General features: G+C 44.0%; 1 protein-coding gene across 1 annotated transcript in view; it reads right to left on the bottom strand.

The window, feature by feature from the left end:
• LOC110336449 (zinc finger protein 709-like) overlaps positions 1–6,721 on the bottom strand; it is a 10,333-nt gene extending 3,612 nt beyond the window's left edge. Inside the window, exons 1-3 of the mRNA XM_021219013.2 lie at positions 6,636–6,721; positions 1,818–1,944; positions 1,573–1,633 (exon numbers count right to left, since the gene is read on the bottom strand). Of these exons, the coding sequence (XP_021074672.1) occupies positions 1,573–1,633; positions 1,818–1,944; positions 6,636–6,638 (191 nt within the window). The 5' untranslated portion in view covers positions 6,639–6,721. The remainder of the gene's footprint in view (positions 1–1,572; positions 1,634–1,817; positions 1,945–6,635) is intronic.
• Positions 6,722–21,501: the final 14,780 nt, after the last annotated feature.

The following is a 21,501-nucleotide window of genomic DNA, read 5'->3' as shown; positions in this document are numbered from 1 at the left end:
CATCAGGACCCAGTTCTCCTACCACAGCATCAGGACCCAGTTCTCCTACCTGGTTTTCTCCTGAAAACCAGGATGCTGACCTAAAATCCTTTCTCATGAAGATCATAGAGTTTTTTAAGAAGGATATAAATAACTTAATGAAAGAACGACAGGAAAACAAAGGTAAACAGGTAGAAGTCCTTAAAGAGGAAACAAATCCCTTAAAGAAATACAGAAAAACACAATTAAAAAGGTATAGGAATTGAACAAAGTGGTCCAAGACCTAAAAATGGAAGTAAAACAATAAAGAAATCACAAACGAAGGCAAACCTAGAGATGGAAAACCTAGGAAAGAGGTTAGGAGCTATAGATGCAAGAGATAGAAGAATCTCAAGCATAAAAGATACCTTAGAAGATATTGACACAATGGTCAAAGAAAATACAAAACAAAAAACTCATACCCAAAACATCCAGGAAATCCAGGACACAATGAAAGGACAAAACTTAAGAATAATAGGAATAGAAAAGCTCCAAGATTCCCAGCTCAAGGACCTGAAAAAGTCTTAAACAAAATCATATAAGAAAATGTCCCTAACCTCAAGAAAGAGATGGCCATAAATGTACAAGAAGTCCATAGAACACCAAACAAATTAGACTGGAAAAGAAAATCCTCTCATCACATAATAATCAGAATGCTAAATGCACAGAACAAAGAACGAATATTAAAAGCTGTAAGGGAAAAAGGCCAAGTAACATATAAAGGCAGACCTATCAGAATTAAACCAGATTTCTCAACAAAGACCTTAAAACCCAGAATAGCTTGGACAGAGGTTATGTAGATCCTAAGGGAACACAAATGCCAGCCCAGGTTACTATACCCTGCAAAGCTCTCAATCAACATAGACTGAGAAACCAAATATTCTATGACAAAGCCAAAATTAAACAGTATCTACCAATCCAGCCCTACAGAGAATTCTAGAAGGAAAACTCCAACGCAAGAGGGTACCTACGCCAAAGAAAAAAAACAAGAAATTAATCATCTCATAAGCAAACCCAAAGGAGAGAATCACAAACATAATGCCAAACAATACAACAACAAACATAACAGAAACTAACAATCATCTGCCTTTAATATCTCTCAACATCAATGGACTCAATTCCACAATAAAAGGACATAAGCTAACAGACTGGAAACACAAGCAGGATTTGGCTACATACAAGAACCACACCTCAATGACAAAGACAGACACCACCTCAGAGTAAAAGGCCAGAAAAAAGACTTCTGAGCAATGGTCCAAGAAACAAGTGGGAGTTGCCATCCTATTATCCATAAAATAGACTTTGAACCAAAAGTTATCAAGTGAGATGGGGAATGACTTGAGGTCCCAGGAAGTAGGGCAGCTTGATGGGGTAGGGTGAGGGTGGGGTGGGGACAACCTCTTGAAGATGGGGCTGAGGGTGGTGGTAGTGGGGGAGGAATGGGATGAGGAACTGTGGGAGGGAGGACTAGGAGGGGGTAATGACTGCACTGTAAAAAAAGTAATTAAAAAACCCTTCAAAAGCCTGTTGATTCTATCTCTGCATGTATATTACCTCAGATTTCTCCCAGGATTTATAGAATGGTCTTCCAAGTTCCGGTCTTTCCATTTGTATCCTAAAAGGAGTCCCAAAAATTCAGGATAAATTAGAAATTCTTAAAAACTTAGTTTCTTGAGTTGGTTTACATGAAAACCCTGTTTGAATAATATAACATAATCTGCCCCAATTCCGGAAGAGCATTGATACCAAGGGACACATTCTCCCTAATTTACAGTGTGAAGGTAGGATGGTATCATTACCTATGGCAGCGAGGCTCCTGCAGGTCTCCAGCATCACATCTCTGTACAGACTCTTCTGGGAAGAATCCAGCAAAGCCCACTCGTCCTGGGTGAAGTGCACAGCCACGTCCTCAAAGCTCACTGAGGCCTAAACATTGCACATACTTGATTGACAACAGGTTCGTCCCACTGTGTGGGATGCACACACGTCCTCCACCACACAGAAGTCATCATGCAAGCACTGAGGGATGGGGAAGGAGCGGCACTGCAGCAGCACTCTCTCCTCACTGGGTTCAGGGCATAGGGTGTGCTGCAGCTCTGCCCCAGTCCTCTGTGTACAGTGATTTCTACTTCCTGTCTCACGGTCCTCCCCCTGGGGTCTGGAACAGTGTTAACAGAGCTGACATCTCTCTGACCTCCTTGAGTACAACACAGACACACATAAATATATAATAAATTAAGCACAAGCTTTACAATGGAATAATAAGCAAATATATGTGTGCATTATATATGTGTATGTGTGTGTGTGTAGATGAAAACTATTGGTACAGAAATATTCACTTCCTTGATAATGACGAAACAGTGAAAAATCAAGTGCTTGACACGTCAACAGAAACCAGCCACTGAGGTAATGAACCCGACAAACAGAAGAAGTTATGGATGAAAGGAGTCTAGGCTGGGCGTGGTGGCAAACATCTTTAATCCTTGCACTAGGAAGGCAGAAGCAGGCAGATCTTTGCAAATCTGAGAACAGCGTGGCCTACATGGCTAATTCCAGGCCAGCCAGAGCTACAGTGTAAGAGACTGTCTCAAATAAACAACGGGGTCTACCCAAACACACCACTACTTCCTAGAATCAGAACTATAAGCTATTATATATATATCAGATGTGGTGAAACACACTCTAAACTTCAGATATCAGGTTTCTGAGGGAAATCTCTAGTTCAAGTTTAGCTTGCATCTTGAAAGTAAATAAAAAATCTGACTTGATTCCACAAACGGAATGCTTCATTCTTTCTTTCTTCCCTTCTTCTTTCTTCCTCAAAATCGTCTCTTTATCTTGGTCATTTGAGACAGGTTTCTCTGTGTCATCTTGGTTGTCAGAGAACCGCTCTGTAGACCAGGCTGTCCTTGAACTTAGATTTGCCTGCCCCTGTCTCCAGAGCGCTGGGATTAATGACATCCACCTGACTTGAGGGTTGCTTCTTAACATTACCCCTATGGCAAAATGATGAATCTTGGACTCCAAAATACTTTGAAATGGCGATTTTTCTTAGAAGGAGTTGAGGATACATCACACCAAAACAGGGCCTAGGACAGTTATAATAGCACTATGCATAACATGGGGCCAGCCAAGATGAGGAAATGCAAACTCCCTCAATGTCAAGGAGCAAAGCATACAAACTCAGTAACACTTCTATACACACGATAAAATACTTGAAAATGTAGTTGGAAAAGCATTCATTTAAGTTCTTACCCAAGAAGCATGAATCCAAATCCAACAGTAAATAAGAAAGTTGTAGTTTTAACAAATGGTGCTGGCACCACTGGCGGTTATCATGTAGAAGAATGNGAATTGATCCATTCTTATCTCCTTGTACAAAGCTCAAGTCTAAGTAGATCAAGGAATGCCACATAAAACCAGAGACACTGAAACTTATAGAGGAGAAAGTGGGGGAAAGCCTCGAAGATATGGGCACAGGGAAAAATTCCTGGAAAGAACAGCAATGGCTTGTACTGTAAGATCGAGAATTGAAAAATGGGACCTCATAAAATTGCAAAGCTTCTGTAAGGCAAAAGACACTGTCAATAAGATAAAAAGGCCACCAACAGATTGGGAAAGGATCTTTACCAATCCTAAATCTGATAGGGAACTAATATCCAATATATACAAAGAACTCAAGAAGTTAAGACTCCAGATAATCAAATAACCCTATTAAAAAATGAGGTACAGAGCTAAACAAAGAATTCTCACCTGAGGAATACCGAATGGCTGAGAAGCACCTGAAAAAATGTTCAACATTCTTAATCATCAGGGCAATGCAAATCAAAACAACCCTGAGATTCCACCTCACACCAGTCAGAATGGCTAAGATCAAAAACTCAAGTGACAGCAGATGCTGGCGAGGATATGGAGAAAGAGGAACACTCCTCCATTGTTGGTGGGACTGCAAGCTTGTACAACCACTCTGGAAGTCAGTCTGGCGGTTCCTCAGAAAATTGGACATAGTACTACCGGAAGGTCCAGCAATACCTCTCCTGGGCATATATCCAGAAGATGTTCCAACTGGTAACAAGGACACATGCTCCACTATGTTCATAGCAGCCTTATTTATAATAACCAGAAGCTGGAAAGAACCCAGATGTCCCTCAACAGAGGAATGGATACAGAAACTGTGGTACATTTACACAATGGAGNACTACTCAGCTATTAAAAACAATATTTATGAATTTTTGTTTACTATAAACAAGAATTTATGAAATTCTTATGCAAATGAATGTATCTGGAGGATATAATCCTGAGTGAGGTAACCCAATCACAAAAGAACACATATGATATGCACTCACTGATAAGTGGATATTAGCCCAGAAACTTAGAATACCCAAGATAGGCCAAATTTGCAAAACACATGAAACTCAAGAAGAAGGAAGACCAAAGTGTGGATACTTCGTTACTTCTTAGAAGGGGTAACAAAATACCCATGGAAGGAGTTACAGAGACAAAGTTCAGAGCAGAGCCTGAAGGAATGACCATCCAGAGACTGCCCCACTTCGGGATCCATCCCATAAACAACCACCAAACCCAGACACCATTGCGGATGCCAACAAGTGCTTGCTGACAGGAGCCTGATATAGCTGCCTCCTGAGAGGCTCTGCCAGTGCCTGGCAAATACAGAAATGGATGCTCACAGCCATCCATTGGATGGAGCACAAGGTCCCCAATGAAGGAGCTAGAGAAAGTACCCAAGGAACTGAAGGGGTCTGAAGTCCCATAGGAGGAACATCAATATGAACTAACCAGTACCCCCAGAGCTCCTTGGAACTGTACCACCAATCAAAGAAAACACATGGTGGAACTTGTGGCTCTAGCTATATATGTAGCAGAGGATGGCTGAGTCATTCATCAGTAGGAGAGAGGTCCTTGGTCCTGTGAAGGTTCTATGCCCTAGTATAGGGGAATGCCTGGGCCAGGAATGGGAGTGGGTGGGTTGGGGAGCAGGGAGAGGTAGGAGGGGATAGGGGATTTTCAGAGGGGAAACTAGGAAAGGGGATAATATTTGAAATGTAAATAAAGAAAATATCTAAAATAAAATAAAAAATACTACAAAAAAGAAAGTTGTAGTTTTAAAACTGCAAAGCTTGTTTAAAAAAAAAATCAGTTTTTTTAAAAAACCATTCCTTTCTATGTACATGTGTGGCTATGCATTGCCACGATGCATGTATGAGGTGAAGGAAGAGGAGTTCACAGAAATCCTGTGATTCTGGATACTCTCTGCTTCTACCAAGTGGCTTATAAGGATTAACCCCAGGTCTCTGCGCTTGGCAGCAAACGCTGCCACCCACCAAGGGATTCGCAGAAACCAAGAATCTATGTATTTTGTTTGTTTCTTTCTTTCTTTCGAGATAGGTTCTCACTATGTAATCCTGACTTGCCTGAACTCACGACATAGACCTCGCTGACTTAGAACTTATAGAGATCCACCTGCTTCTGTCTCCAGAATGCTGGGATGAAAGGCCACCCCCACTAGCTCGGCAAGAATCTAAGTTAAAAAATAAAATAAAATAAAAAAGGAAAACCAGAATCTTCTTCATGTTCACTTGATGGCAAGAACCTCGAAACACTCAGGATCACACCACCTAAGGAACACCAGTGGCCAACCTTGTCAGACTGAAAACTGCTGCGGAAATTCATGCAATTGCAAGGAAGTTAGAATAGGGGAACAGCCCGGGAAAGAGCAAGGCAGAGATTCATGATTCACAATTTCAAAACTGACTTAAAAGCAATTATCATCAAGGTAGGATAAGGCTGCAGCTACCCAGCATGCTATGCAAAGCTGTTGCATCTAACTCCAACTGTGGGTGGGAGTCGGGTGGGAAGGAGTAAATTTTTTTAAGAAAAGAAAAAATAAACTATACTAGGCTCTGTGACAACCTGAGTTCTATCCGGTAACCGCAGAAGGAGAGCACTCATTCCATAAAGTTGTCCTGCGACCTTACACCTGCCTCACTCTACACACACACACACACACACACACACACACACACACACACCAATAAATAAGGCTGATTGATTTAAGCAGGAGGGGGGGGAGGCCGGAGGGAAGAGGGGCTACAGCGCACCGCAGGGGTCCTCCACTTCGTGCACTCGCGAGTCCTGCTTCACGTTTCTCCTCCCTTGTCCTGGGACAGCCCAGGCTGGTCCCTCTCCCCCGACAGCGGCGGGCTCACTCCGAAGCCCGCACGCAGGGTTACATCTGAGTGCGACATTGCCCGTAAGCTGTCACAGCCCGCACTCGGAGAACCCTGCGCGGTCGAAGGAGCTGTGGGCAGACCCGCTCAGGCACCGAGCGACCCCGCCCACGCGGGTGCTCTGGGCTCCGCAGCGAGCTGCCCTCGTCTCCCCGGGCCAGCCCGGCTCCCTCCGGCCGGCCGCGATCCGTCCGGTTACCTGCCCGGAGCTCGCGGCTTCGCCTTTTAAACTCTAATCTTCGCACCAAGCCGAACTTTCCGAGACGCCCGACCCACCCCTCCCCCAGTCCCAGGGAGGACCCACCACCCCGGCTCCCGCGGCTCAGCCGGCAGCTCCTCCTCGTCGGGGGACTTCGGCCCTGCGCTCACCATGGCGCGGCTTCGAGCTCGCCCGCGCTCCCCTCAGCTACGGGCCGCAGCGGCCACGGAGCACAGCGAAGGGGGACGCACCCGCAGCACCTTCTCCGTTTCCCAGCGGAATGCACAGCGGGATTGCGATGGAGCCCGCCTCCCACTGCTCCTTGGCGCTCCTGATTGGATAGCTTGTCTGGAGGCCCTGATTGGCTAGGGCCGGACCTCTCAGCTCGGGAGAGATTTTCATAAAAGCCAGACCTGCCTGCTTCTTGCTGGGCACTTTAGTCTTTGGTGATCTCAAAGCGTAGTTCCTATTGGTCTTAGGTCCTTGGTGTCCACAGTGCGTTTATCAACTCAGCGTCCAGGGTAGTGATTTCTTGCCTCAGACCTGGAATTGGTATAGGACCTTGGGTCTGATGTACTCCCTGGACCTGGATTTTATTCAGGCAAGCCAAAGATTTTGGTAGTGGTCTTGTCAAGTGGGGTGGTACAAGTTCCCTTAATCCCAGCACTCATTCTGCTGGCAGAGAAAGACAGATCTCTGTGAGTTCTAGGCCAGCGTGGTCTACATTGTAAAAATCTGGGCTAAAGTTGCACAAACTCTGGTCATTGTTAGAGGCCAGAACACACAGGCATCAACTGAACACACCTCATCAACTCTTTCTGGGGTAGAGTTATTAAGACGCTATCTGCACTGTGATTTTACAACTCTCTCTCTCTCTCTCTCTCTCTCTCTCTCTCTCTCTCTCTCTCTCTCTCTCTCTCTCTCCTCTCTCTGTCTCTCTCTCCCCCCTCTCTGCCTTCCCGTTTTCCTTGCTTTTTCCTTCCTTCTTCCCTTCTTTCTTTTCTTCATTCTCTCTTTCCCTCCTCTTTCCTCTTCTTTCCCTCTTCTTTCCCTCTTCTTTCCTCCCTCCTTCCCATCCTCCTTTTCCTCTCCCTCCCTCTTGCCTTCTTCTCTTCTCTTCTCTTTCTTTCTTTCTTTCTTTCTTTCTTTCTTTCTTTCTTTCTTCCTATTTAAACACTACCATAATGTCAGATCCACAAATATGCTCAGATATGCTTGAAGTATGAGGAAATAAGATAAGCCAGCAGCAGTTGCTTAAGCTTTTAGATTTTGTACAGGAAGTATGTCCTTGGTTCCCTGAAGAAGGGACCATAAATTTAAAAACTTGGATAAAGGTAAGACAAAAATTTCATGATCATTATGATAACCATGGGCCTGAGAATTTGTTCATCGATATTTATTAAGCATCTTTTATGGACAAACATGGGCCCCAGCAATACAAATATCTCTGCCCTCATAGAGACTAAATATGGGATGAAGAAACCACCCACCCCACCACTACCAAATTCTGTAGAAGAACACAGGACATGAAATTTAATAATGAAAAGTAAAAGTATAGCACTATATGCAGACACAAATCAAAAATTAATGATGAGATATGGAAAGATAAAATCATAAATGGCAGACAAATTTTATTATTGTGGTTACTAGGATGAATACATCAGTATGCATGGTTTCTGACTCTCAGAGATATTTTTTGCTTGATTATTTAATTTTGTACCATATTTCCTGTAAACAAGACTGGTCCCAAACTCTAACATATATAACAATATCTGTTCTTGAACTCCTGGTCCCCTTCTCCCTAGCTCCGAAGTGCTAGGGTGATAGGCATCCACCACTACCCCTGATACATTCCTAGTGGACTCCTGAAGGGCCACTAAGTGATCTCTATCTTGCACAGCTCCTCATATATATTAGTAGCACTGTATTAAGCCTCAGATTAAGACTTAACATACATAGAGAATAAGAAATAATGTACTTCACAGAGGTAAAAATATAAGTGGAAATGTCCTTGATTTATGGAACTAAGGCATACTATAAAGTCAAATGTAATAAAGAGGGCTGAGGACATAGCTTCGATGGTAGACTGCTTAACATGCAGATCTGAATTGTCTCCAGTACCACATAAACCAGATGTGTTCAGACATTCCTATAAACTAGAACTAATACGGAGACAGCATGGCCAAAGGCTCAGAGTAATCATAAGCTATATAGAAAATTCAAGGTCAGACTGTGCTGTATAGGTTCCTATATAAACAAAATCAAGTAAATTAATTTTAAAAAGGCAATTATTATCTTTCCTACAGATATGCTGCTTTCTGTCCATACACATGATGCAACTAGAAATGATATCACCTAAAATGTTGACGTGCTAGAATGTATCAAAACTCAATATATTTTATCCTTCTTCTCTGTGCTTTACCAACCTTTAAATGTATTTTAAAAATCAAAGATCCACACTGCTTTTTTTATAGCTGTACTACGGGACAAGTTAGAGGCTGGAAACAGGGGATGTAAGGACAACCAGGAAAAGGGACAGGAAGGAGGGCTGTGGGTAAGTAGTCCACTAATAGTACATTAAGGTTGATGACCAGAAATCCTGACATCTTAAATACAAATTCATTGTATGTCATTGGATTCAGTCCGGTCTAGTCATTGCTGTACTCCATCAGTTCTTACAGAAAAAGCCTATTTTCTTCTTCTTTTATCTAACATCAATGCTTTTCCTGATTTTTCCCATCAAAACTAGAATAACTCTCAGCCTCAAAAGTAGAGCTCACTCTTCCCTAGTTTTAAAATACATCTGACCCTTTCAGTTAGGAAGTGATTTCCCTTTCTGTGGTGGACAGTCTAGCGCACATGTTTTTACACACATCTATTCATGAGAAAAATTATTTGAGAAACAAACCTGATATGTCCCGCGCTACCTTCTCGCCAGCAAGAAANTCAGTGGGTAAGAGCACCCGACTGCTCTTCTGAAGGTCTGGAGTTCAAATCCCAGCAACCACATGGTGGCTCACAACCATCCGTAACAAGGTCTGACGCCCTCTTCTGGAGTGTCTGAAGACAGCTACAGTGTACTTACATATAATAAATAAATAAATCTTAAGATAATAACAAATTCCAAACAACTGGAGAAAAACGAAGGAGTTTAAAATATTCAATTCTTCAGAGAGACACAGAACCTTAGAGAAAAGGCAAAAACGGCTGTGAATTTTGGCACAAGATAACTTTTTAAAAGTCCCCCTGGGGGAGAAATTTCTGTTCTCTGTTTCTCATAGGCCAGTTCTGCCATTTCCTCAAATTTCCCATCTCCCTGGCTTAGGACGCAAGGCCTCATCTAAGGAATAACTCGGGATTTGAGGCTTCCTCCTCTCCTTATCGTGAATTAAGTTACACAGCAAACCCTGGGTGACTCCAACTCTCATTATGGGCAGGAACCAGCCAGCGCTGGGAAGAGACATGCGCAGCACCTACTGCTTATCTGTGACTGGTGAACTCTAAATGTACTTTACACTGAAACGGACGGCGACAGTCTAATTCAGTCATTTTTGACCTGTGTGTCTCGACCCCTACAGATCATCAGAAAACACACATATTTACATTATGATTCACAGTAGTAGCAAAATTGTAGTTTATACAGTAGCCAAGAAAATAATTTTATGGTTGGGGGGATCACCAAATCATGATGAACTGTATTAAAGGTCATGGCATTAGGAAGAGTGAGGACCACTGTTTCACATCATCACATACGCTAGCTCAGACTAAATCATGTAGTGTTTAACTTTAATTTTTTTCAAAACCTATTTTTAATGATGGTTCTTAAATGCTTTACCCTTCCTTCTAGTACACCACCCTCCAGAGGTAGTGGAAAAGAAAGGATACAGGGGAAGCGGACCTGTTTAGAAAGGTTCTTTGGAGCACTTCCCATCTGCGTTGTCTGGAAATCTGCAGTTCAGTTCACAGGTCATCAACAGCAGCTCGATTCACTTGTAAACACCTCACAGATACACCAACAGTCCAGTTGGATAGAGTTGGGATAGCAAACATGAATCAGCAGTGGTGGCACTACCTAGCGGAGACAGCCAGGCCTCAGCCTCGGCAGCAGAAGGGACCAAACAGCAGGAACGCCAGGAGGAGCTCTTGGCCACGCTTTTCTCAGTGAAGTGAAGATCATCGAAGACGAGAGACAGGTGATGCTCAGCCTCCATCACTGTGTGCTTAGTCCCTTTTATACCCTCTCCAAACATCACGACTTCTCTTTGTGTCTTGCCTAAGCACATGTCATGTTTCAGCATGTGTGTCTGTGTCAGCTGACATCACTCTGCCAATCAGCCCAAGTCTGCAGAAGTGGCAAGAGGCTGCAGCACAGCACCAGGAGTTGTTTGGTGCATTTCTCTCTATGGAGCCCTGACAGAAGCAGCTCAACTACACAATGTAAGGTGGACCCAATACATGCGTGTGGTTAGCAAGGAGTCCTTCATCATATGTCCTTTCATGAGCTTGCTTTAGCAGAACATCCTTTCACCTGTGTCCACTTCAGGAAAATACTCCTTCACGTGTTTGCCCCAGCAAAACCCCATCCAATACAATAGACTCTCCAAAGAGCCCTTACGTTTCCACTTTGTAGTATTGCAATGGCTGACACCCAAAAGCCAATATTTCTTTATTGTACACAAATTAAATGTTTCTTTATTGGAGGAATGTTGAAGTCCCCTTTGCAACCCCTCTTATTGAGGGGGGAAAACTCTCTTAATCTTAGCTTTAAACTACCCCTTTCCTTTTTTTTTTCCTCCTTTTTCCCTCTTTTTCCAAGTAGGGTCTATCTTGGTTACATTTTGTCCACTTGACACAACCTATCATAATCTGTGAAGAGGATCTCAGGGCATTTTCTGGATCAATGGCTGATGTGACCAGCTAACTGAGATGGTGGTACCCCTGGTCCTGTGGTCTAGAAGAAAGCAGCCATCTTTCCATTACCTATGCTTCAGCTCCGGCCTCCAGGTTCCTGTCTTGAACGTCTTCCCTAACTTCCCTCCATGATGGATTGTAGGTGTAAGCTGAAATAAACCCTTTCCCCCTCCAAGCTGCTTTTGGTCCTGCTGTTTCAGCACAGCAATAGAAGGCAAACTAAGGCTCTAACTTTAGCCCTGGATAGCCTAGCACTCACAGATACCCTTCTGCTTCTGACTTCAGAGTGCTTGGATTAAAGGTGTGCCAGTATCCCGCCTCCTACTGGGTTTAGAGAGCAGCCTCGTCTCTCCCGTAAGGCTCCCGTCCCTGACGTCTCCTCTTCTTTCCTGTAAGGCTCCCGTCCCTGACGTCGTCTCTCACATGTACTGTTTCTCTCCCGCGCTCTTCACATCCCGGCTAGCCCATGGGCTTCAGCCCTTCTCACAGAGCTAATTCCCCGAGGGTAGCGCTGACTTAGCTGCTTTCCTGACTCGATATCTATTTTGGTTACTTTCCTGTTGCTGGGAGACTGTGGGGCCAAGGCAACTTATAGAAGAAAAGTGTTTCTTGGGGCTTATGATTTTAGAGGGTTAGAGCGGCAGATGGTGGAGCAGCAGCAGCAGCAGCAGGTGTCTGGGGAGCAGCTAGAGCTCACGTCTTGAAAGACAGGCAAGAGGCAAAGAGTGCACTGGAAGTCCACACCTCCTAGTCCTTCCAGAACAGTGCCACCAACTGGGGAGCAAGTACTCAGTATGAGCCTGTGGGGGTCATTCTCATTCAAACCCCCACACATCTATATCTATAGCTAACCAATTCATCTTAAATATCTAATTGATTGCTCATCTCTAACCTCTCAAGCTGCACATTTCAATGTAAAACAAAAAACACATGCCAAGATGGGTGTTACCTAATCCCAGAACACAGGAGGCAGAAGCAAAGGAATCATATTTCAGGATCAGCTATTGCTACATAGCGTGTTTGAGACCAGTAGGGGCTAGCTGAGATCCTGTCTTGAGAAAACTACTAAATAAATAAAACGTATCAGATACTAAAAATTGAAATAAATAACACACATTGTCTTAGTTAGGGTTTCTATTGATGGGGTGAAACACCATGATCAAAAAGCAAGTTTGGGAGGAAAGGGTTTATTTGGCTTACACATTGCTATTCATCACCAAAGGAAGTTAGGACAGAAACTCAAACTGGGCAGGAACCTGGAGGCAGGAGCTGATGCAGAGGCCATGGAGAGGGGCTGCTTACAGGCTTGCCTTCCATGACTTGCACAGCCTGCTTTTTTTTTCTTTTTTATAGAACCCAGGACCACCAGTCCAGGGATGGCACCACCCACAATGGGCTTGGCCCTCCCCCATTGATCACTAATTGAGAAAATGCCTTACAGCTGGATCTCATGAGGTATTTCCTCAACTGAGGCTCCTTCCTCTCTGATGACTCTAGCCTGTGTCAGGTTGACCACAAAACCAGACAGTATGCATGCCAAAAGGGAAACAAAATTATTAAGGCATGTTAAAAATATGGACTTCATAAAGAAAGTGAGAGAGATTAGATCCCTGAAACGGTGAAATGAGAATGTGGCTCTTACCAAAAGCTCCTGTCTTAAGATCCTTTTAAAGTGTGCACATAACTGAGAAGCCCTTAGCTGTATTGACATTAATAATGTGTGGAAGCACTGGGAAGGTAGGCCATGATGATTCATCAGAGTTACTGGGGTCAGAGAGTGAGCCCTGGCAGCCCTAACAAGCCAAGCTGAACACTATCCCCTATAGTCAGGTTATACAGGTAAGCAATAGTTTAAAGAAAAAAAAAAAGGATGTATTCAATAAGATTACGTTGGCGAGAGAAGTCTAGGGATCCCAAGCTCCACCCCTAGATCAATAAAGCAGTTAAGGATTAATTAGAAGGCAAGAGATTATCATGGCAGGGCAGCTCTGTTGAAGGAATGGCCTGGAAGGGCCTTTCTGGAGAGGACTAACAGAGGCAGCAAGATTAACCCAGCAGGGAGGTGGCAGTGTACACAGAGAGGGGTCTCTCTTAGGGTTTTACTGCTGTGAAGAGACACCGTGACCATGGCAACTCTTATAAAGGTCAACATTTAATTGGTCCTGGCTTACAGTTTCAGAGGTTCAGTCCATTATTATTACAGTGGGAACACGGCAGCATCCGGGCAGATGGTGCTGGAGAAAGAACCGAGAGTTCTACGTCTTGATCCCAGGCAGCAGAAGGAGACCATGTACCACACTGGGCAGATATTGAACATATATGACCTCAAAACCTGACTCCAGTGACACACTTCCTCCAACAATGCCACGCCTGCTCCAAGAAGGCAACATTTCCTAGTAGTGCCACTTGCTGTGGGCCAAACATTCAAACACATGAGTCTATGGGGCCATATTTATTCAAACCATCACATTCTATTCCTTGGCCCCATTAGGCTTATAGCCATAATATAATGCAAAATGCATTTAGTCCACCTTCAAAAGTCCCTGTATCTACTACAGTCTCAACAGTGTTTAAAAAGTTTCAACAATGTATAACATGTTCATACACTCTAACTGTAATCCCCTATACTATCAAAATCAAAACCAGACAACATACTTTCAATATACAGTGGCACAGGGTATGATTACCATTCCAACACATAGAGAAAGGAGAATAGTGAGGAAACACTGGACCAAAGCAAGACCGAAAACCAGCTGGGCAAACTCCAAACGCTGTGACTCCATGTCTGACATCAGAACGCTCTCCGATCTCTGACCCCTGTCAGCGTTGCTGACTGTAACACATTTCTTTTTCTTGGGCTGGTTCCTCTTCCTGGTGCAGCTTTCCTTGCAGGTATTCCGTGACTCTGGCATCTTCAACATCTTGGTGTCTCCAACATAATCGAGGCGTGACCCTCACAGCCTCACGCAGTGGCCTCTCTGAGCAGGCCTCCTTGCAGGGACACCCCTGCCACTGGCTTGGCCTCCGAGGCTTTCTTTAGTTATGGTGGGAGGTTCCATAGCCCCTTTCTTCTATTCTTGACTCTAAAGCCAGAATCATATGGCCAGAGCTGCCAAGTTCTGCGGCTTGCTTGGGACAGAACATGGCCCTCTTGTTCTAGTGCATCTTCACCAGCTTTCTACTTTCCATGGTTTTCTTCACTGCTTAGCCTTGCCTGTCCCAGAACTTTCTCTGTAGACCAGGCTGACTATGAACTCAGAGATCTGCATTCCTCTGTCTTCTTGGAACTCTGGGGTTAAAGGCCTGTACCACCATGCCTAAACCTAAGCTGTTCTCTAATTCCTTTTCACAAGATGGTAGCTTAGCTGGGAGGGATCTTGCCCTGAGGGCACCACTTCCTTAATTTCATTTAAAATCTTTAATCTGTTTATCACCACGAATACAAGATTTAGCTCCATTCCACTTCCTGTTTTCCCTTTAATCTGTGACCCCATACATTTCGTATTTTTCTTGCTTAGCTTGCACTGCTTCATCAAAACACTCTTCATAAGAGTGGCCCACAGGACAGCGTCTATACTAGGCTTTTTGAGACTTTCGTTGCCCATGCAATTAATCTAAGACTCTTCACCTTAGCCTTGGGCAGACTCTTCAGACAAGGGCAAAAAGCAGCTACATTCTTTGCCAAAGTATCACAAGAACACAGGCAACATACTAAAATTCTTCTCTTTTGAGACCTCAAGTCCCCACAGTTCAAATCACCCTCAGCCCCACTTCTTTCGTGCTTCTACTTGAATGGCCGATTAAGCAGCACTTAAAGTATCCCACTGCTTTCCTAATCCAAAGTCCTCAGACCCACATCCCTCCAAACAAAAGCATGGCCAGGCCCATCACAGCAGACAGCGGTCCCTGGTACCAACTTCTGTCTTAGTGAGGGTCCCATTGCTGTGAAGAAACACCATGACCGCGGGGGCAACTCTTGGATAAAGGACAACATTTAATTGGGGATGGATTACTGTTTTCAGAGGTTCAGTCCATTATTGTCATGGTGGAAAAAATGGTCACATGCAGGCAGAGAGTTCTACATCTTAATCTACAGGCAGGAAGACTGTGTATCACACTGGGAATAGCTTGAGTATATATGACCTCAAAGCCTGCCTCTACAGTGACACACTTCCTCCAGCAAGACCACACCTCCTGATAGTGTCACTCTCTACGGGGCAAGAATTCAAACTCAAGAGTCTATGGGGCCCAGACCCACTGAAACCACCACAGGGAATCAGACTTTGAAAGAAGAAAGTGCTGAGCTCCAGTGTTTATCTCTGCTTGCTGCTCCCTAACAAGGGCAAGGGAGATGTGAGCAGTGGCCTTTTCCTCCTGCAGGCACAGGCGCAGCCCCTCACAGCAGCAGGCTGGAGCCAGATTAAACTCTTCCCTTTGGAAGATGCCTTTGTCAGTTATTTGGTCACAGTGATGAAAAGAGTAATCGTAACAGAAAATCGTACAGAGGACTGGAGTCTTCACTGTGAGAAACTAGTGCGTGATATTCTTGGTTTTATAGAATTGATCTCTAGCAGGAACGTAGGAGATTTGGGGTTCTATGATAGAATCCCTAGATTCTTTAAACAGGTAAGAGAATCATTTTATGAGGCTGTTTGTGGCATTACAGCCCCTCTCTGGAACATCCTGGAAGGACTATGGTAAAGGGAAATTTTCACAGAGAGTAGAAATCTGGGGAGCTTGCCTAGCAGTGGTGGCACACACCCTTAATCCCAGCACTTGGAAGGCAGAAGCAGGCAGATCACTGAATTTGAGGCCAGCGTGCTCTACAGAGTGAGTGCCAGGTCAGCCAGGGCTACACAGAGAAACCGTGTCTTGAAAAACAAAGAAAAGAAAAGACATTTGTGGAATTCACATGGGATGACTCTGTGTGTGTGTTTGTGTGTGTGTGTGTGTGTGTGTGTGTGATTATATATATAAAACTATTTAAACCACATGGGTACTTAGACTTATTTGAAACTTGGTAGTTCTCAACCTTCCTATTGGTGTGATCCTTTAAGACAGTTAATACAGTTGCGGTGACCCCCCAACCATAAAATTATTTTTGTTATTAATTCATAACTGTAATTTTGCTACTGTTGTGAACCATAATATAAATATCTGTGTTTTCTGACGGTCTCTGGGGGTCGCAACCCACAGGTTGAAAACCACTGATAACTGGTGTTGCATGATAGTAATATGTGGGTTATCTACTGATTTCTGTCATTCCCTCAATGTGCCCATGAATAAATCAACCAGAGTGGCTGGGATTCATGTTGCATAGGGGCTGCTTCAGGAGCCTCCACTTGACAGGACATATCTGATGCTGAACGCCAAATGCTTTGGTAGGTGGTTGGTAAAATCAGAAGAAGCTTAACTAGAAATTGGTGAGAAAAAAATGGATAGTTCTTTCCAAATGTGACATGAAGTGTGCATTAGTTTCCTTTTTCATTATTGTCATTAAAAACAAAAAACAAAAACAAAAACAAAACAAAACAAAAACAAACCCAAGCAAACCAGAGAAACATCTCTGAAAAAAGAGTGGACTTTTCACTAGAGTTTAAGAGATGAAGTCCACCATCACATGGGACGAAAAGTATCAGAAGCCTTAAGTAGCTGGTCGCCGTCTGCCACAGTGGGGATGCAGAAGACGGTAAGCGTTAGGACTTGGCTTAGACACCCCAAGCGCTGCTCTTAGCTGTACATCGCCTTCTGTAAGCAGGTGAAAGATAATGCTAGAGCCTGTGATTGAGCAGTGGAAAAAGAAGGCAGGCTGAGCGCTCTAGAGATGAGTACAGAGAGACAGAGAGAGACAGAGAAGGAGACAGAGATGAGGAGACAAGATGGAACCAATAGGAGAGGAAAACAAACCGGATCCACGTGGCCTGTCCAGTCTAGGTGGGCAGCTTGTATCAATATCAATTGAGCTTTGGGTTCTTTGAGTGGGCGTTTTGTGGGTTGGGAATTTACTGTTATAACTCTGACTGATAAATCACAAGCCTCTGGAGAATTCTTTCTATGGGGCTCGGGGCTTAGAGCCAGTCTTGGCAGACTAGCCGCAGGGGAGGAATGGCTGGGAATGTGAGTGGCTCTGCAGCAAGCGAACTTTGGGAAATTGGAAAGGCCAAGGCTTGCCGCTCCCAATGGGGGAGGGGAGATAGCGATGATGAAGTACAGCCGGCATTAGGGTGGATCGTGTTTTTAATAATTACACGCTACACTTAGTAACATAACTCTTCCATCTAGGATTCACTTCATGAACTTATCTCATCTGAGGACCAAGTGTCCGAACTTATGAGACTGACCCCCATAGATCATGGCTATCTCATAGTTCAAAGTGCATTTATTCCAACATCAAAGGTCTTTATAGTCTAACAATCTGAACATTGTACAAAAATGCAAAGTCTTTTCTGAGATTCAAAGCAATCTTTTTATTTTTTAATTTTTTTTTTTTACTTTATGTGTATGAATGTTTTGCCTGTGGGCATGTGTGTACACTACATGCATGCCTGTTAGATCCCCTGGAATTGAAGATACAGATGGCCATGAACCTCCGTGTAGGTGCTGGGAATCAAATCCAGGTCCTCAAGAGCAACAGGTACTCTTTTTTTAAAAATTAAATTTATTTATCCCCTTTACAACCTAATATCAGCCCTTCCTCTCCTCCTAGTACCACCTCACACAAATCCTCCCCCCATTACCCCTCCCCTTTCTCTTTTGAGAAGGTAAAGACCTGCCCTGGATGTCAATCCCGCAGCACCCTCAACCCCAAGATGAGGTTGCTGCTGGACTAGGTACATCCTCTCCTACTGAGGCCAGACAAGGCTGTCCATTTGGGTCATGGGATCAGCAGGCAGGCAGTCAGGCAGGCCAGCAGGCAACAGGCTCAGAGACAGCCCCTGCTCTGGTGCGACAAGGACTCTTAATTGTCAACTCTCCAGCCCCTGTAATAGCAAAACAAACGACATGTTTCAGTGTCACATAGTACACATTCCTATTACAAAATGAAGAGACAAGAACATGGAGAGGAAAGACAGGATGAAACCCCGGAGGTGGTGGTGCACTCCTTTAATCCCAGCGCTTGGGAGGCAGAGGCAGGTGGAACTCTGTGAGTTCGAGGACAGCCTGGTTTACAGAGCAAGTTCCAGGACAGCCAAGGATACACAGAGAAACACTGTCTCAAAAAGCCACCTCCCCCCCCCTCCCCCCCAAAAAACAAGCCAAAGCAAAACAACAACCACAAACACCCCCCCATTATATTTTAAAAATACATCTTTAAAAAGGCAGAGTAACCATTAGGTAGAGATAGCCTGAAGTGGTACCAAGGGCTGTCTATAATCTGAATTGTGTCCATTGTACGTGCTTTTCTTCAGTGATCAGGGTTCAAGTGGTGGATATAGAAATGGTCCACTTACAATCACCATTAATAACTCTGTATCAAAAACATTTGCTTTCTTTTCCTATGACTTCATATTTTGATAACCTAGAAATCTTGATTACAAAAGGCAGAGGTTATCTATAAGAGGCACAAGCAACATTTCATTGATTTAGAAGCTAATATTCCCCACTTCTGCGGTTGGGCTCCTGATGCTCTGGAGTCACTTAAAGGAAGGAGTTACAGTGTTACCAGGGTCGACTGCTGTATCCAGACTTTCAATGTATCTTGTTTGTATCTTCTTCCAACTCCCATTTCCCACATCCTCCAGGCACCAGTCTTGCCCTTCTCCCAGTTCATGCTCTTTCCTTTTTATTCTCTCCTGGGGTCCAGTTGATACTGCTTGTTGAAATACCGACTGATCAGTTGGCTTGATTATATGCAGGTGAGCACAGTTGCAGTGGCTTCACCATGGCACTCTCCAAGCCTTGCCCATGATTTTCACAACAATCCTCTCTAGCCCCCACCTCTCACTCCCCTAAGGCTGCCTTCCATGATGTTTGCTGAGCCTTGCTGGTAGGAGGTTGATCTAGAGGTCTCCTTTAGGGCCGAGCAAACACAGCTACGTATTCTCAGTACTTTGAACAGTTAGGAGTCTCTGTGCTGACTGCTGACTGCTGCAGAGGAGCAGGGCTCTGGCTGAGGCTGAGAGAAGCACTAAGGCATGTGTGTAAGCGTGAGCATGTAGAAGGCACTGTGACAGCAGTACTGTGACAGCAGTAATGTGACAGCATGTCCATTTAACAAGACTACAGTGGTGTGTTCCCCGTTATAGACCTGCTGAGCTGCCTGAAGGCTGTGCAGTGAGCTCTAGGTTCCTAAGCTTCAGTGAGCTGTCCCTCATGAGCTCTAGGTTCCCAGCTTTGGTGAGCTGTCCCTCATGTTGGGGTGGGCTGTGGTGAGCTGTCCCTCATGTTGGGGTGGGCTTTGGTGAGCTGTCCCTCATGTTGGGGTGGGCTTCGGTAAGTTGTCCCTCATGTTGGGGTGGGCTTCGGTGATACAGCTGCCTTTCAGTTATCTCTGGTCCTGTAAGTAAGTCAAGTAAAGCTCATTGGTTTACAAAGTCGTACTTGGGTGGTATCTGTACTTTGGTGTGTTGTACAATTCCTGCTGGCCTGTTTGTTGCTTCTCCCTAGGAAAAGTTTTGTTGCACAACAGCATTGTCTACTCACAAAGGGCAACAGTTTAACCTCTTCTTTTTATTTAAATTTTGAAAATGTATGCAAAAATAAAATTAAAATGAATAAAATAAAAATAAAAATAAAAATGTCTGGGAGGTTGTGGTGTGCACCTTTAACCGCAGCACTTGAAAGGCAGAGGAAGGTGGATGATCTCTGAGTTTGGGCTCAAAGCCTGGGCTACACAGAGAGACCCTGTCTTGAAACAGCAACAAACAAACAAAATCAAAAACCCCCAAACTGAAAACTAAACAAACAAGAACTCCAAACAAAAGAACAAAACCAAGGAGCTGGAGAGATAGATGGCTTAGACATTGAGAGCACTGCCTGCTCTTCCAGAGGACCCCAGTTCAATTCCAAGCAACCACATGGCTCATAACCACCTATAATGTGATCTGGTGTCCTCTTCTGGCCTGTAGACATACATGCAGGCAGAACACTGCATACATTAAAAAACAAACCAAATCAAAATCAAATCCAAAACCAACTAACCAAGCAAACCAACCAATTAACCAACCAACTAAAAAAACAAAAATAAGACAGGACCTCACTCTGTAGCCCTGACTTGCCATGTGGGCCAGACCTGCTTAAAACCCCTGGTGCCTTTCTTCCCATTAGCATGTTTACTGGTGTCCTTGTTCAGGTCACAATTGATGAGACTTCATGCATGTGGCTTCTGACATCTAGAAAAGTCTGTCAGACAAATGCCGGTCACCCCTAAATGTGGTCTTTTCAGTGTTGTGCCTATGTGTGATTCTCACTGGTAACTATTCATTATTATCTATGTCCTTGTTGGATTGTTCAGTTCCTCCACTGTGTCTTCAAGCTCAGCTATTCAGTTCTCTCCTTGATCTATTCTATCCATGAGGCTATCCAGTTTTTTATTTCCACATTCAGACTGTTTTTTCTCTTTGTTAAGTTTCTCTTTCATATTGTCCACTGCCTTCTGTATTTTGTTCAGTTGTTTGTGTCTTTGAACAAACTTATTTTCCCCCCTTCCCTTCTCCCTCTTGCTCCTCGGCCCTCCCTTCCCCCTTACTCTGGGCTCTGCTCCCTCATAATCATTTGCGTTCTTATTCTGGGATATCATCTAACTCACTCTCACTAGAGGCCATTGCTGCTGTATGGTTAATGTGTAAATGTTTATTTATTTTACATGCAATATGTGTGAGCCTACATGAGTCTATGTGCAGCACATTTATAGATTGAACCATTCAATGATGAACACTTTTTATTTTGAGGTAGGGCCTCATTGTGTAGGCCAAGCTGGCCTAGATCTCACAGAGATCTGCCTGCCTCTACCTCTGTCTCTTGAGTGCTGGGATTAAAGTCATGATCAACTTTTAGGGTTTTTTTTTTGTTTTNTTTTGTTTTGTTTTGTTTTGAGTGTCATGCAGCAGAGACTGGGCTCAAAACCACTATGTATTAGAGAATGACCTTGAACTTATGACTCTCTGATTTTCATCACTGATGGGG

The sequence above is a fragment of the Mus pahari genome, chromosome 19 (genome assembly GCF_900095145.1).
Source record: "Mus pahari chromosome 19, PAHARI_EIJ_v1.1, whole genome shotgun sequence".
NCBI lineage: Eukaryota > Metazoa > Chordata > Mammalia > Rodentia > Muridae > Mus > Mus pahari.
This window is presented reverse-complemented; position numbering and strand designations above follow the sequence as displayed.